Below are 18,728 nucleotides of genomic sequence, written 5' to 3' on the forward strand. Positions count from 1 at the left end.
CATAAAAGAATCAATTATAATAATATTTTCGACCAAAACAATCTTTAAGTAACTTTACACAGTTGTCGTAATTTTTATCAGTTAATTGAAAACCAGGTACTACACTTAAGGCTCCTCCAGTCAAATATGTTTTTAAATAGGCAAACTTTTCAATTTTGAAAGTGAATCATTTCGATCGATAGTGGTTTCGAATGAATTCCAGAATTCATTCCACAATTTCTTATATCTTGAATACGGTTTGATTGTTAACTTAGGAAGTTTAACTAAAGAGGGTAAATTTAAACTATCATTTAGAGTACCTAACAGTTTTTCAGATGTCGATGAGTTAGTAAAACTCTCTGTTTCTCTTTGTTAGTATACCTAAGACATTTTTCTTGGTAATCAGTGCTAGTGTTTACTTCTTCCTCAATTAAGTTTACATCAATGAAATGTTCAATTTGACTATCTAAGCACTTTAGTTTATTCATTTTCTCTATTAAAACTTCTAAATGTTCGTCTAAGATATCACATGTAACATTTTCATCTGCTAAAGCAACATCGATTCTTGAAATTAGTTTCGTAGTACTGCTTCTTTCAATACTACGCTTTCATTTTAACTTTTCAAAATTTTCTTCTGAAGACATGTTTATTACTTTAAACAATTGTACAGTCAAAATGAAATTGATAAATGTTAATTGCTCACCTGTAATCCGTTTGGGTGAACATTAGTAATCCAAATGGCACAATCCAACTATGAGCACAAAATTGAAACTTCTAATACCAATATATGGGGAAGATAAGCATAATTACAACTCATGAAGTTAAACTAGGATTTATTTATTTAATTAGAATGAAAAGAAAAGTAAAAAGAATAATCATCAAAACATTTATTACACGTCTGTCCTCACTATCGTTCACGTCTCATCTCATTTGACCACACCCTAATCTAGATGGCACTCTTACATAAACTTAGTTACAGTTACAGTTCCCACATTACTATTTACATACCATAGCTATTCATTTTTTCAGTTTGCATTAACTCACATCATGATGAATAATTGAGTATGTACTACTCAACTATTCATCTTTCATTATATAAGACGCACCTCTCCTTCTTATAATCCTCTTCTTCTTCTTATATCTCCCTCCCTTTCTTTATTGTGCTTCATGATAAAAAGAAACTTAAGAGAAATACCAAAGATTACATCAAAGATAGTATAAGCCATTCGTCATAAGCAGGCATAAAGCTTTCTTTTGATATTTAATGTTCTTTTCAATGTTTCTCAGATTTGAACCTAGTAAATGTATTGGCTTCTTTATATATTCAGACTATTTGATTTTAAATTTATTTGGTCTAAATATTCTTAATCCCTTTCTTTCTTTCTCTTGTATAACATTTTATAATTGTGCTTTTCAGTTTTTTAATGCAATTCCAAAATTTTGAAATATTTGTCACCAGCAAAATGTAATGTCATAAATTTTAATAATCAGTGTTTGATATATGTGCCATAATCAATGTTGTTCTATACTGAGCATATTTATTTCAATTCTTGTTGAAAGCATTTAATGACTTAAAGTAATTACTTACAAGAACACATTTTTATGAATAGGTTGAAAAACAAGTGAAGAAAAATGAAAGTCATAATAAAGGTAATAACAACTTTTGAACCATTTGCATGTACAATTTGTAGCATATGATTATCTATCTGGGGTCTGTGCAGTGCTTCCCATTGTTAGTTCAAGTTCAGCCATGCTCATTTTCTGACTTGACTTATCAAAGCAATTGTTTTATTGTGACTCCAATTATCAGAACTGTAAAACATATACATCATTTATAAATTGATAAATTTATTTACTAAAAATGCATGCTTTGTTAATTATCAAAAACATAAGTTACATTTTATGCTATTTGTGAAGTGTTCAATTTATTTAAATTTTTTATGTAAAATTAAAGTTTATAAACATAGTAAAAATGTATAATTTATATTTTACTTATAATGTGATAAACTTCTCTTTCTTTCCTTTACTTAAAATGAGTATTCCAATATAAATCTAATATCAACAATGCCAGTTATGCTTATTGTGTAGTGCATTTTTTTTTAAGTAAGAATAATGATTTGAATTGTCTTAATTAAATCTGATGCAAAGATGCTATAATTTTGTTTTTGTGTTTCAAATTGTTTCATAGCATTTTAATTTCACTTTTTTTTTTCCTTGGAAACTTTTAAATGAACAAAGATTTGTGAAGTGTTCAATTTATTTTAATTTTTTTTAATGTAAAATTAAAGTTTATAAACATAGTTAGTAAAAAATGTATAATTTATATTTTACTTATAAATGTTGTTTTATGTGTGATTTGATTCAAATTTCAGTTAATTTTGTTTATATTTCAGTCTTTTAATAAACAGGGTATATAAGTATTGAAAATGAAGTTCTCGGGGATGCTCGTCTTGTAATGATGAATATTATTTTAATAAAAGAAACAGCTATTTTAGACGCAATGCATTTGAATTATATAAATATAAAAATTTTACACCAAGATGACCTAGACTTTGGAAAATTTTTTATTCAAATATACTGAATAATGGAATGGAAGTGTACTTCTTTTAAGGAATACTAGGGCTATGTTCAACTTTTTCACTCTAAAACTGATATTATATTTAGTATAATTTTATTACTGCAGTAAAAATGTTGAATGTGAGTGTAAAAGAACTTAAGGAAGGGAAGAAAGTAATGTCATATTTATTCATATCCCCATTTGTTTAATACTACTCATTTGAGTGTGTACACTGAAATTGAGAAAGTTATTTTTGCAAGTGAAACTAACTTCTTTTCTTTCGTTTTATGAATCAGTTCCCTTCTATAACATCCCTGTTTGATGAAACATCAAGCCAAAAACCAGAATAGCAGCATATTCAGCATTGCATGTTATTCAAATTTCAGAAAAATAGTAATGCAGCAAAAGCTGTAAAAAGCATTTGTGATGTTTTCCAGTCTCATTAGATGTCTCTAAATACCAAAGGTGGTTTGCTTTGAATTGTCTAATTGTTAGGTTTGAATTGACTAATTATGATCTTTGTGACTCACTTACCTTGTTCAGGAAGACTAGTATCTGTTGATAATGTTGTTTTATAGGCAAAAGTGGAGGTAAGTCTTTGGTTAATGATTGGAGTTATCGGATAAGCTTAATACTTGGTCAAACATTTGGAGCAGATTCGTAATTATAACAGAGAAGGTGTTTGGGCTTCATATACTCTGTCTGTCACATCCTCTGAAAAACGAGTTCAAGATTGAAGAAAGCGAGGGGCAAATTTCGCAAGTATCAGACTTTTCGTGTTGGTGATGATGCACTAAACGAACATTATAAACCATTTGAAAAATAAAATAGTTTATTATCTCAAGAGTGAATATCTCATTTCATTAAAAAAAAATTCCATAAACTTAAATAAAAAAGTGTGATATTTGACAATGATTTCTTGCTCCCGGCTGAACTAACAGAAATATGCCTATGATTTTTGTGAGATTTGCAGATTTGTATACAAGCTGACCTCCATAATTTAGCTTAGAAAAAGTTTGAAAAATTCTCGGGTAATGCGCGGAAATATATGATATATAAATTTCTAAGAATTTCATGTTTTTTTTCTTATTGAATTAATAATATTTCCTGAAAATTTGATTTATCTTGATCTTTTAATTTTCCTCTTAAAAGCTGATTATTATTTCTTGAATGAATAATTAAGTTTTATCATTAGCAACCAGAGTAGTGTTTAAAAATATTTTTATTATTGCTTATGTCTTAGCAAAAGAGATTCTGAGACTGGTAAGATTGACACTTGATAAAAATTAATTAGCTGTACCTTTTTTATTTATTTGTTTCATTTTAATGTACATATTATTTGTCATATTTTTTAGACATAATTTCAAATCTTTCCGATCTTCATTAAAGAAAGTAAGTATGTATAGAAATAAGGGAAAGAAGGAATTAACCCTTTTTTATCGCTTTCATGAATGAGAGGAAAATATCACCAAAATCTTTCTTCACAATTACACCAGGCATATTCCATTTAGTTAATACTACAAAAACTAGGTTAATTTTTTTTGAGGCATAAAATAATAATATTAAAGCAGCTCATCCAAAGGGAGGATTAGATTTCAAAGTACATCCTTCTTGATAGTGTTGTAGAGGGTGCTGATTAGGTTAGACAGTTTGAGACAGAAACTCCTGAACTTTAATCTAAAAATGTCTGACCTTTAATATGCTGCTAATTTTTTTGTATAATATTAACCCATAGGATTACAAAGTTATAACTAAGATGGACAAAAAGTATCCTTTTATAGAAAATTACTACCATATTCTTCTATAAATCCATATGATGACTTATGTTTGTCACCACTGTGTTCAAAATTCTCATTAAGGTATCATGTATGGCCATTTATAATGTTATTCAGCTTTTAACATATTTCTAACATAGCAAACTTTTATTCTTATGCGAGATTATGGTACTATGGTACTCTAATGTTTTTTTCCCCACCTTCTTCTCACTATGTGTGATATTTTGCTCTGTAATGCACATGAACATTTCATCAAAAATCAAACACATTTACTCCAAATACCAGTACTCAGAAATGTTTTTCATTGTTACAGTAAATAATACTTGTAATGAGAGTTAGGAGACTTCTGAATAACACTGTATTTTGGGATTTTGAAAATATCACATGATAAGCAGAATGAAATGTTTTCCAAGTTAAATAGTTAGTTTAAATATTTTTGCAAGACTTTTGTAATTCTTATCATATTTTATAGAAAAAGTATCACCAAAAAAAGTTTCCAAATCCCACAGTCCTCTTAAAGTGGAGAAAACTTCCAACTCTGTAAAGTCTCATATAGAGGTATGTATAATGTGCATACTAGTATTGAAAATTCTGCGATTATTTTTAAAATGGTATAATTTTGAAAACCTTCATAATTTTGTAATGTAAAAGTAATTTTTAGTTGTAATTTTGTTAGACTTGAAGGGCAGGAATCATTTTGTTATTCATTAGAATCTGTCAACTCGGTACTTAACAAAAGCTAAAATTCGGGTAATTATTATCAATATTATCCATCAGATTGATTTTATAAGGCAAAGTCAGCTGCATTCAAATGTATATATATTGAAAATTATATATTATAGTGCTTTTATATTTGTTTATAAAGTATTACAAGACCTGCCACACATATCTGAGATCATTGTTTTGCGTAACTTGCATAAATATGATAAAATTAATTTATAATTGTATACAGTGAGACATTACCAATACTGAAAAATGTAGTAAGCTGCATTGCACATATACAACATAGTTCCTCTTTCATATGGATAAATTTGAGGGATTCTGATATTTTAGCTGAACTCTGTAGAGATAATAGGACATTGAATTAATGGTGTGCTTGTATAGTGTAGCATCATGTATGGTCTCAAGAATAAAAAAATATAATAAACATCATGCTTTTTCACCAAAACATTATATAAAAAACTAATAATCAAATTGAAACTCGCGTGTATTTGTGTTCATGATCAGGAACTGGAATGCAGAGTGTTTAGCAGCTGTATTTCACCATGTTGTAGTTCATTCTCATATGACACATTTTGTAGTTTATGAATGGTTTATATGTTTGCTTAAAAAAGTGGAATACTGCAGCTAATCATGAATAATGAATCAGCAGATGCAGGAGCATGACTGACTCTAGTTGTATATGTATACTGAGTTTCTTAAACACATTTATCTCAAAGTCTAATAATTCATTTGCTTCCACCTTCTTTCATTTTTTTAACCTATTGCTTAAAACAGTGATGGCAAACCTATGGCGCGTGTACCACAATTGACACGCAGAGCCTCATCAGCAGGCACATGACTAAAATACTACTTCCCTAATCAATATTCACAATAAAATGATACTATGTAATTTAAATAACTGTTTTAGTCTGTTCTTGAACATTTTACTTACTTATTGCATAATGCCACTGGCAGGGCCTAAGCCTGGAAGTAAGATTTTTCATAGATCGGCATAGAAAAGATATACATATTTATGCCAAAGTTGAAACAGCTAATGTTTGTTAAAGGAATTCAAATTTATTGCAAACTGCCGGTGAGTTTTAATACTTTCATTGTTAAATAAATTTTTTATACTCCAGGTCTTGAACCCTCACAAATGATTCCGGCAAAAAAAGACAAAACTAAAACTAATCATTGATGTTGGATGATCATTGCAAGAGACCTGGACAGAATCATTTGGAGTTATGAAACACAACAAGAAAGCATCATGCATTCTGTGTGAGAAAAGTGTTGTGTGTCGCACATCTAGTGTCAGATGGCACTTTAACACCAACCACAAGATTGTTGCCGAATTTGATGAAGTTGAGTGGAAGGTGTTTATTGAAGGGAAATTGAGGAATTATAATTACCAGAAAGTTAGTTTCTGCAATTATCTTTCTAAAACAAACCATCTAACAATGGCCAGCTTCCAAATTTCACTGTGCCTGACAAAACATGATAAACCGCTCTCTGATGGGGATTTAATCAAAGAGATTTTGGGCACTCGGTCACCTCAAAAAAAAAAAAAGTTTGGGGCACGTGGCTCCATAAAGGTTCACCACCACTGGCTTAAAAAGTAATGCTAGAATTACATAATAAACTTTCATAATCAATAATTAAAGGTACCCCAATCACTTACTAAACTGCTAGGAATTTTAATATTTGACTATATTTTGTATTTGAACTTGATTCTTACTGGAACATGTTTTTACAAATAGGTTCAAAAGCAAGTGGGCAAAAGAGAAAGCCCTAAGTTAAATAAAGGTAATAATAATAATCTTTTTAAGCATTTGTCTTCAAATGTATAAAGATATAAATGATTATTTAACATCATAGTTCAGTTCATTAATTAAATTTGCCTCTTTATGCCTCCATTACTTTTTATTAAATGCTGAATAATATTCTTTGCTCGTTGTGTTTATCACTTTTTAATTTTCAGTTACTATGTTTGTTCAATCTGTCTTCCAAAGTCAGTAATGGAAAATTTATTAATGTGTAGCACACCATTATCTAACACTCACTAACTAGCCTGCTTACTCTTCTAACTTCTTACTCATTGCATGCCTCAATAGATCCCTGAATAAATTTGCAGTTATTGCAATTATGAATTTCCATTTATTTCTGAACAATAAATGCAAATTCCTTTCCCCCACCATTTAGTGATTTTCAGCATGATGTTTTTTGTTCTTTCTTTTAATCTGAATTGTCTTGATTAGATTCAGTCAGTGTTTAATCTGTTACTATTTCTAATGCTTGTTGTTTAATTAACATTATTTGAATTTTTAATTAAAAGTTTGTTTTATTAAAGCAATGTTTCGCAAGTAAATAATATATTACTAAGTTATTGATGCTGTGGTATGTACATTCACTTTTGAAGTGTCTTCGTCAAAGGTATTTTAATAGTTTTAACTTACCTCTTGTCTGTCTAATCAGAAAAGAAGTCAATTTGAATTTATTTAATTATCTAAGAGACATGGGTTGTATAATTTAAATACTATAATCTGATTTTAAAATAGTTTATTGTATTTTACCACTGCATATTTTAATATATTTCATGTTTTGTGATTATATTTTATTTATGTTCATCTTCTAAATATTTCATAGTGTTTAAATGAAATATTTAAAAGCTTAATACTAAAATCATAGGTATTGTGCCCACAGATAACCTACAGTTGGTATGCATTATCTGTAAATAATCAGCCATAAAATTGTTTAACTATTTTTTAATATCTGAATATTATTTTAGTATTTTATTTTATTCCAAATAACTTTTTTTATGTTTATTGAAATATTACTATGTCATGTGGCATAAAAGTATATTATATCAATGCCCAGCATTCTATATATGGACAATATTTTTCAATTATTCATTGCTTTCATAAAATTTGAATACAGGAGTAGTTTTATTATTGGATAGAAAATACTGTATTTACTCATATATTTTCTCTCTTGCTATGATTTAGAAATTTCTGATTTTAGTAACGATGTCAAAAATACATGCAGGTAGTAAAGTATGTTGTGCAATTAAAAAGAATGTTAATCAGCATATAGTTTAAAATTTCATGATTTCTAGTAACAGTGTAAATAGTATGTGCAGATAAGGAGTATATTAGTATACTTTTATTTATTTTAAATAATTGTAACTGTTTAATTAATCATTAAATAATTTACTGAAATTTAAACTAAAAGTAAGAAATTAGTGAAACTTTCTGAGTTTTCAGAGAAAATTTTACAATTGGAACAAAACTTGAGAATAAATAATGACAATGTAATGTATTTCTTTTATTTATTAAATTTTTCTTCAGTGCATAAATAAAAATACATATGCTAGTGTGTAAAATAATTATAAAGTTCTGTAATTTCTTACTACAGTTTGACACTTGATGGCTTTTTGATTCTGATGAAGTTTGTAACCTTGGAGAAAAATTGTCTTCATTATGGATTGTAGATGCTCATTGGTCAATCGAGTTCTTATTAATTTTTAACTGTGACAAAATGCTGTTCACATATAAATATATTCTCAAGTAAAATGATAATTCTTAGTGCGAAAATTTGTAACTGAGCTTGTTTATCTTTATTCTCAAGTAAAATGATAATTCTTAGTGCGAAAATTTGTAACTGAGCTTGTTTATTTTTACAAGTAAAATAAAAGTTAATCAAATCTATATTTTTAAATCTTTGAATAAGATTTATATCAGATAGTAAATTAATTGCTTCCGTGTATAGAACTTCTGGTGCTTTATTTATTTTCATTTTTAAGGGTTTATTTTCATTTTTAAGGGTTCTTATTTGACAAGCATAAACATTAGCATAATTGTACCATAAAAATTTCAGCTAATAATCTTCATTTGTTCTTGAAGAGAGTTGTTTTACCTCTTTAAAATCATTTCCAAGAGAACCAAAAATAATATAAAACTGTGACTTCAAATGATGAAAATCATGAAATCTTTTGCAACAAATACATAATTGAGATATATTCAAGGGCTGCAAGTTTGAGACCACTGCACTATGCATTTTTTTTTTTTAAAGATTTTTAAAAGTTAGAATTTGTGTTTACTTCCCCCCCCCCCTCAAAGGAGAATGGGTTTGACTGTTAAGAGATTAGCTGATAGCTTTATTCAAATGAAAGCAAAACATAATATGCTTCAGTTATGCAAGTAAATTTTGCTGATATATAAATTGATAAAATTGTGCTTGTAAGTGATCTATAATAATCAGACCCAGTTTAATAAAATACCACGTAAAAAATGGCTAACTGGTAAAAATTAGATTTTCAATATAATTTTAAAATCTTTTATATCAAAATATTTAATTTAAAGTATTTAATATTTTCAGGATTTTGATATTTTTTTCCCATATATTATAGAAAAAGTGCAACCAAAAAAAAGTCCTAAATCACACACCTCTGCTAAAATGGAATTAATTGCAAATTGTGTAAAACCTCATATAGAGGTAAGTGATGTACATATTAGTTTTCTTGTGGTTTTGAAAATTCGATAATTATGTTTAAAATGAATCTCCATAATACTTGAAAGTAAAAAAAGATTGTGATTGCAAATCTATCAGAAATCAGTGTGAGAGGAATGGAATTTAAATTCAAATTACAGTAAAAAACTCGATTATCCAGAAAACTTGGGGAAATGCCAAATACTTGGTACTCGAGAATTCTAGATAATTGTGTGTCTAAGAAACGCATTCATGGTAGAAAAACCAAATGAATGGAAGAAAAAATTTCTGGTCTAAAACTATAAAAAGAGGCATTTTATCTGTTGTCAACTTGAATATCAAATGCCTACATTTAAGTTATGTTAGATATTCAAACAAAAAAGAGCACTTCAGGCATAAACACTGAAGTAAAATATCATATGTGATTACAAAACTCTGTTGACAATGAAAATTGGTGGAAATCTTGCTAAACTTACAACAGTCATTCCAGCAGAAGTTTGAAGGAACACATCGTTCTTTAGTTAATCAATATGCAGGTTACAGACATAGTATATAAACTCTTAAATTATTGTAATTTTTTACATTGCACTGCCTGTGTATATCCATTTTCAAGTAAGTGACTCTTTTCTCTATGACAAAATTGCATAAACTTGAAAATACTGTATTACATGCTATTTATTGTGTTGATGATAAGTCCCAAATTTTATAATTTTTTTCAAAATGCGATTGAAATACAGGTAGGCAATGGTTAACTTGTATAATTTTATACAGAAATTAAACTGACTTATTGAGAATTAGGTTTACTTAAAGAGAAAGCATTGCATCATGTTTATCCATTATTGGTGCTAAATTGCACTGTTTGGTAGCATTTTTTGTTTGATTAAAATCATAGCCATATTCTTGCTTTATAATGGAAATACAAATATCTTTTTTGCTTAATTTTACTTTAAAAAAGAAATATCTAAAATTTTAAAAAAGAAATATTCACTTAATTAAATGCTGAACAAGTGGGCTTTTACTGCATCAACAAATATTTTGATTTTCTATGATGTATAAACTATATATGCAAAAAAGTTTTAATTTTAAACCTAATAATTAATTTTAGTTATTTAGATATAAGAGAAGGAGATACAAAGTGGTCATGAAGTAAAGTTTAATAAGTAATGATTTTAAAATGTAGAGAACAAGAAATCCCTTGCACCTTCTGCTGATGGATACAGGATGACATGCATAAACATTAGCATAACTGTACCATAAAAATTTCAGCTAATTATCTTCATTTGTTCTTGAAGAGAGTTGTTGTACCTCTTAAAAATCATTTCCAAGAGAACTAGAAATAGTGGAAAATTTTAGATGTAAAAATGAAAATTACATGTGAAAAAATTGCTGATAGTGATGATGGCGAATAGATGAGACAAAATGTAAGTGATCACCTTCTGGGAAATAATACAGTTGTATTGGTAGAAGAAAAATTTAAAGAACCAGCAGATGGGAAAGACCATAGCATAGCTACTAATTCTTCCAGTTTCTAATGTTTGTTTTTCATTTTGGAAAATGATTCCCAGAAGTAAATTAAATTTCTTCAATTAATGAAACTTAAATTGTGCAAATTACATTCTCCCATCTCTGGTGATTTTCAGCATAATTTTTCTTTTTTAAAGTTTATTTGATCTGAACTATCTTAATATACTGTAGATATATGTAGAAGTTTTACAATGAGTCACCCAATGTTTAATCAATTAATATTTGTATTTAAAACTTGTAAATGGTTACTAATTTTGCCCATGCAATAGTCTGTACATTAATTATGAATTTTATTTTCATCTTATTTAAAAATACTTTAATAAATAAAAGTTCTTAGTTAGGATTTTCACAGTATAAAAGCATTAGAAAATTACAAAATTAAATTTGCTGAAGGCCATAAAATTTAGAATATTTAACTAGATATTATTATATTTTACATCAGAATCACATTCTAGATAGTTCAATATATCTAAAGCTTGCATTATAAAATAAATTTAAATTATTTTGAAATTCTTTTGAAATGGCATCACCATGCTGTGCAAAAAACATCTTGGAAATTCCCCAGTTTTTCATATATCAAGCTTGGCAGCTGTTTAGTGGAAATGTTATGATGATGTCATATAGTGACATACTGTAAGCTCATAAGGAAATCTTGCATTAAGAAATTTTATTCTATGTTTCATTTATATGATGAAACAGCATGAAAAAGGGATGAAAGTGAGAGATTATCAATTATCAGCAGATTTATCTTCAAGAAGGCCGAGTTATTTTGTTTTTATGTATATGATTTTTTATCTTTTTTTTTAAAGTGCAATAATTATATTTTTGCTACAATATATATTGATTTGCATTTTATGTATTAAAAGAGACAGATATAGTTATAACAATGTATTATGAGTTGTACATAATTTTAATAGATTAGTTTCTAACAGTGGATTACATATCCTTTTCAGACTGCCTAATACTCATCATTTTCTCTGACTAGCCATCTATCCATCTACATTACACTGAGTTTTGCTGGATTTTATTACATTATGCAATGTTAGCAATTCAATCTTCATGAACAACTGCCATATTAATAAAGTACTTTATTTAAGTTTCTATTAAAAATTTAAATTGGAGTGAAAAGAGCTTACTTAATATGTATAATCACTGTTTGCTACCATGGAGGAAATCCCCAAAATTACTCATTCTCATATTCTATTCACTGGATTCTAATCCCAGTCAACCTACTTAGTATTCAGTGGCCTTAATCAGTCAGCCACTGGTGGGTTTAGAAATTTTTGGTTAAGCTTTAGCCTCCAGTTCAGTAATTTGGACTTGACTCAAACTGAGTCATTCTTAAAATATTAAGACTTCTCAAACACTGTACATAATCCCCAAAGCAATCAATATATTTCCTTTTATTTCAGTTACAGATCTCACATTTTATCACCTAATATCATTGTAACAACATTTGATGAGAATTCTCAGCTTATGCATTTGATTTTTTTTTATGTATCTAAAGTTGCCTGTATAAATTGTTGTTAATAAAAATTTTATTTATTTATCCCCCCCATATTAATTTGTTAATTATTTCAGAAAGAGCCAGATGAGAAACCACCAGTTAAAAAGCATAAGGGTAATGCAAGTTATGCTAGTTATCTGGCACGAGAAGGCCCTAGGGCACTAGGCTCAAAACCTATACCTGAAGTAAGTTTCATAAATGTTTAATTTAGGAATTAATTTCTATAATGTATTTTTGGTATTTATAATTGATTTCCTGTTTAGAACGTACACTTATTCAGTCTCATCTTGCTTATTATGAAATGTTATACTAACGTTTTCCTGAAATGCTTGTTTAGATTTGGTTGGAATCTCAAAGGTTTTTAAGCATCAAAGTGAAGGGGGGCTGTTGACAATCACTGCGTATTTAGATTGGGCTGGACACACATTTTAGTGAACAAAAGAACAAAATTATTTCATTAGCTATTAAAAGGAAATGAAGTTAGCCATTGTTAAAAAGCTGATGTGTATGCCACATGACTTCCTTGTATGGAATATTAAATTGTAAGCATTTTTTCCTGCATTAAAACTTATTCAGGGTTCGTACAGTCCTTAAAAGTCCTTAAATTTTTTGGAATCGATTTTTGGTCCTTAAAAGTCCTTAATTTTGGCCAAAATCAATAGAAAGTCCTTAATTTTAATCATCTGAAATTTCTGTCTGTTTTTGCGACTGCCATTTTGAGTGTGAATTAGCATTTTGGAGGAATATTTTTGATGATTCACTGACGTATATGGTAATCTTTTGAATGGGTTCATGGGTTATATTTGTTTCTATTTCTAATATAAATGATGGGGTACTCGAGTTTCTAAGCAAGAAGTGAAACATAAGCATTTTGAAATTCATTTTTTGTAATAAAGAGCTCTTAAACAATTTTCGATTTTGGGAATGTGAATTCTTTTATTAAACAATTCTAAATTTGGCGACTTGTCAACATTTTGGTGATTTTAAGATCAGTTTCTATAGAAAATTTTTAATTCCAAAATCTGAGAATTTTTTGCCAATTTTTTTTAAACATCATTGATAAATTTCATTAAAATAATGGTAATATATTAGAATTATATTTTAAAAATAAAATTAAAATAAAACATTTTTATTTTTTGCTGTCATATTAAAGTTTTATTTTGGCAGCTTATTATACAATATTTCGAATCTGAAAAGTAAACAAGGTATAATGCTATAAAGCATAATTTACGAAACAGCTCTTAGCAAAAGCAAAATTAGCTATGTAATTAGTTAAAACGTTTTCTTTTTATTTTTTTCATAGCAAGCGTTTTTCCCATGCAATTGTTTCAAAATATTCAAAATTCTCAGAATATGCATCAGTTTTCTCTATAAAATTAATTTTACACTTTTTCCCTCCTTTTTTTCCCCCAAAATATTTCTGGCTTTTAGCTGTTACAGAATTGGTTGGGATAATTTTTCTTTAGTATTTTTGGCATTGCACCTTGGAAAATTTAGAAGGATTTGAAAGAAAGATTTATAGACCCACGATTCTAGAAGATTCGAGAAATATGTGACAAAATGAAAAATGTCTCCATGATATCAACGCATAATGGATGTATTTTACAGAAAGTTTGCGATGAATTTCTTACTTTTTGGAGAAGGTCTGGAAGAACAATGAAGAATGAAGAACAATATTTGAATGTTTTACTCCTGATACTAGAATCTTTTTCTTAACATGTTTATCTTCCCTTTATTTTCACTACTTTTCACTAGACACAAGCATGGAAAATATCAAAAATGCTTCTAATCCTATCACTTGGGAGGGCATTATAGAAAAGGATTTTCTTATTAATAATAGAATTGAAAATTTACAATTTAAAAGATCCATTTAATATGTCTTAATGCATCATACACAGAGCTGGCACTAGGCAATTTCCCATCTGATGCAATGTCTGTGTATCTTAAATTCGACTGCATAGTGTATTTGACTCTACTTGTAAGGATCCTCCTCTCCTAAATTCGACTGCACTTGTAAGGATTATGTTAATTTTATTAACAGCTACATTTTGAGTTAAACTTCCTTTCCTATCGCTTCTTAATTTTAACTTACTACTTCCAGCCAGAACATAGTTTTAGAATCATGTCTGAATGCTGATGAGGAAGAGCAGTATTTAACCACAAAGTTCTACTGTCTTAGTGAGAGCGATACCAGGTATTTTGGCTAGCACATGTCCGCTTTTTTAGGCTACTCTCTCATAAGAGATCAAGTAAACCCTCATAGGTACATTGTAGAGAGGTTGACAAGTTAGGAGATAAAGCACGCAGAAACTAGCGAGAGCATTGGTTTTGCATATTGAGACAAATCTCTAATTATTGCTAGAAAAGATGCTTAAAGAGAAGGAAATCGATATAAACTAGCCAAAATGTTTGGGAAAGCTTCAAATCAAAATGACAGATAAATATTTTGTTGAGTGTTGTTACAAAACATAAATGTTTTGTAGCTTTTAATGTGTAATTATTCTAATATCCTTTAAGAATCAGTGTCATAAATTACGAGGCGTATTCGGAAACTAAGTACCGTTTAAAAAAAAAAAAATAGTAAAACAATTTTTTCAAATTCAATTTTATTTTTACATGAAAATACATATCTTAAACTATTTTTTAACATAGTTTCCGCCAATGATCAAACACTTGTCATAGCGGGTGACCAGTTTTTGTATACCATCGTCAAAGAAACTTCCCGCCAGTTTCGATAACCATGACTCCACAGCATTTTTCGTGTCATAGTCAGATCCAAAGCACTTGCCACCAAGCTCGCGCTTCATGTGCAGGAACAAGTGATAGTCGGACGGCGCCAAGTCCAGGCTGTACGGCGGGTGATCGAACTGCTCCCAATGAAACTGTCGAATAAACGATTGAGTGACACCAGCAGTATGGGGCCGAGCATTGTCATGGAGCAACACAATTCTTTTACGGAGCATTCCTCTTTGTTTGTTTTGAATGGCACGCCTTAGTTTTCCTAGTCTAACAATATCGTGCCGAATTAATGGTTTCACCTCTGGGAAGAAATTCAGTAAGCCAAACGCCTTTCCTATCCCAGAAGACAGTGCACATGATTTTTTGTGATGACATTGTCACTTTGAACTTTTGTTTTTTCGGAGAATGAGTGTGTCTCCACTCCATCGATTGTTGTTTCGATTCTGGTGTGAAATGTCACACCCAAGTTTCATCACCTGTCACAATTTGGTTTAAAAAGTTTTCTCCCTCATCACTGTACCGCGTGAGAAATGTCAGGGCACTACCAAGTCACTTTGTTTTGTGAACATCAGTGAGCATTTTTGGAACCCATCGGGAACACAGTTTGCTATAATTCAAGCGGTGAGACACAAATTCAAACAAAACAGTACACGAAATTTCTGGAAATGCCTCTAAAAGAGTTGTCAAATTGAAGCGTCTGTTCTCATGAATTGCTTCATCAACTTTCCGTACCAAATCATCGGTGACAACAGAAGGCTGACCACTCCGAGCCTCGGCGTGGACATTTGTTCGACCTGCATTAAACATTCTTACCCACTTTCTCACCATTCCATCACTTATCGCGTATTCACCGTAAACTTCTGTCACTTGACGATAAATTTCGGCCGGTTTAACATTCCTCGCGTTCAAAAATTTCATCATGGCACCGATCTCACAGTCAGCGGGAGAACTAATTGTCTTAAACATTTTGAATGTGCACAGCAAACTGAAAACACAACATAGAGCAACCAAAATGGCGACAATTGAAAGTCAGTGAACAAGAAAGACTAGTGCGTATGAGCGGGACGCCTACCACAGCGCTGCGATGGCGCTAGAATGAAACGGTACTTAGTTTCCGAATACGCTACGTACATATATTTTAAACTGTGAAATTTGATTAAATTTTGATTTTAATAGGGCTTTTTTTAATAAATATTGTTTAAAAATAAAATTTAATAGTGGCCATATGAATCCATAATGACTAAGGTTACCTATTTACCTAATTTAATTATTTATAACTAACTGCTTACCCTTAAAAATTATCTCTACATATTAAAGTGAGTTATTGCTTTTCATTAATACTCACTGTGGTTTCAAGATAAAACACAAAAATGTAGAAATTCAAATAAAACTTATTCTTTCCATCTAGTGAGACTTAAAATAATACAAAACAACTTATCACCTCTGGTGCTTTAATGGCTTATTGGAACCTGAAAGTATATTAACTGAGTTACAACCCCTGGAACTCTACACAAAGCTATAACACTAACTACATCAAACAGAACCTGACTAACTTTCAACACTTGCCAACTGTGCCTACATCAGACCTTTCAGGTTTGTTCTAATCAGCAGATGTCTCTCTAAACAAGCAGCAGCGGTGATAACATTCAGTCTTTTGTTATGAATCATGCTGATTATGATCTTACTTCTCATTTTAACCTATGATGTTTTACATAAAATCTACCTTCTATTTACTAAATCTCTAGACCAGCGGTTCTCAACCTTTTGACTAACATGTACCATCTAAACAAAAACTGAAAACCTTTAGTACCACCACTACAAAGTACTACTACCACCACCCTCTTGAACAAAGCTCATATTGCATAAATTTACGGGTGTTAGAGAAAAAAACTCAATCAGTATGTTGGGGTTTTAATTTTTCAAATAAATAGTTAAAAAAACTTTGCTTCTTTGTGTACCACCTATTTTTTTCTTGTGTACCACCAGTGGTAGGCGTATCACCAATTGAGAACGTCTGGGGGGGGAATCAACGTTAAGCTAACTATTACTAAAAAGTAAATGTCACTTATCTTCTTTCAAATATGTCCAACCTATTATAAGTGTAAAACATTTAATGCTACTTGATAAACTGAAGTTTATTTTATTCTCAAACTTATTGATAATTATGTTAATTAATTCATGTTTAGTAATAATGCATATTACTTAGGGATCTATTTTATTTTTAGGATGGTATTACAAAAGTGAAATTCAGGCATGGAATAATATTTTTAATTGAATTTATTCAGTTCCCATTTCCTCATAGGTCCTTAACTTTTTTCATTAATGGTCCTTAAAAGTACTTAATTTCCGTGTGCAGAAATGTGTACAAACCCTGTTGTTGAATTGAATTAAATTTACTTTGTTGATAGTGCATAAACCACAACAGAATAAATGCACCCTTTAAAATTCACTCTATTTATTTCCCATAGCGACACTGTGGTGCTAGGTTCACTTAACAGCGTTACATCTCGCTCATTTTATAACTCAGAATGCACAAAAATTATATCATCTGAAGAATTATCTAATCGTTACCACATGTTTTATTCAAATACTATCATAAATCTAAAACGATGTATAAAAGAAATTAAACAAATAAAAAATAAACAGTTTTTCACAAGCGATTCAATGCTCCTTTCCTAATGCGCATGTGCTACTCGTAAACATGTCCGAAACAGACTGGCAACAGTATTTTCCTCTAATATGAAACACTTGCTTCCTCATTTTCATTAGAGATATATTTCTCATTCGATTAATTCAATTCTCACTTTGCAACAAGGCAAAAATACATAAAAAATCAAAATATTTTCATTAAAAATTGAAAGATATAGAAAAACATAAAACATCAAGCACAGTTAAAACAATTAAAAAACAATTTACAATTAAACTTGCAGTTTCTATGCAAAAACAAGCAATTTAGCGAGCAAGCAAGAAGGCAGATTTTTTCTGTGCCCAAAACTAAAAGTTTCCTTTTGGTCTCACTCGAAGGTTCAGAAAGAATTAATTCACTATTCTGCTAAGTCTCAATTTCAGATAAATATGGCTGCTGTGGTTAAAAAAAAATATACACACTTAAACAACTTTTAAATTGTTGATAATTCTACAAATATTACATGCAGATTAACTAAAGGCATCAAAACCTTAACCGGAACATAAGAACAACATAATGTAATCATTTTTTAAGCAAAAAATGCACATTTTACGAACATATAAGAATAAAAAACTGAGCTCACTGTGCTGAGTAACAGAGTGGCTATATATATATTTATAAGAACAACATAATTCAATAATTTTTAAAGCAAAAAATTCGCAATTGACCAACATATGAGAATAAAAAATACTGAGCTGATTGAACTGAGTAACAGAGTGGGTATATATATATATATACTTTCGGTGCGGCCATTTGCAACCAAAAAGAGAGGTG

The 18,728-nt window shown here is 29.5% G+C and overlaps 1 protein-coding gene across 2 annotated transcripts in view; it reads left to right on the plus strand.

Annotated features, from left to right (window-relative positions):
- The window catches only part of Gnf1 (germ line transcription factor 1), a 203,990-nt gene that overhangs the window by 57,759 nt on the left and 127,503 nt on the right, over positions 1-18,728 (plus strand). For both annotated transcript variants that reach the window (XM_085812770.1, XM_085812769.1), the window contains exons 7-11: positions 1,590-1,629; positions 4,784-4,869; positions 6,771-6,816; positions 9,419-9,504; positions 12,604-12,714. In XM_085812770.1, coding sequence (XP_085668896.1) covers positions 1,590-1,629; positions 4,784-4,869; positions 6,771-6,816; positions 9,419-9,504; positions 12,604-12,714 — 369 coding nt within the window. The remainder of the gene's footprint in view (positions 1-1,589; positions 1,630-4,783; positions 4,870-6,770; positions 6,817-9,418; positions 9,505-12,603; positions 12,715-18,728) is intronic.

This window comes from Stegodyphus dumicola, chromosome 3 (genome assembly GCF_044657685.1).
Source record: "Stegodyphus dumicola isolate Sdum_Otavi_A_Nest chromosome 3, ASM4465768v1".
NCBI lineage: Eukaryota > Metazoa > Arthropoda > Arachnida > Araneae > Eresidae > Stegodyphus > Stegodyphus dumicola.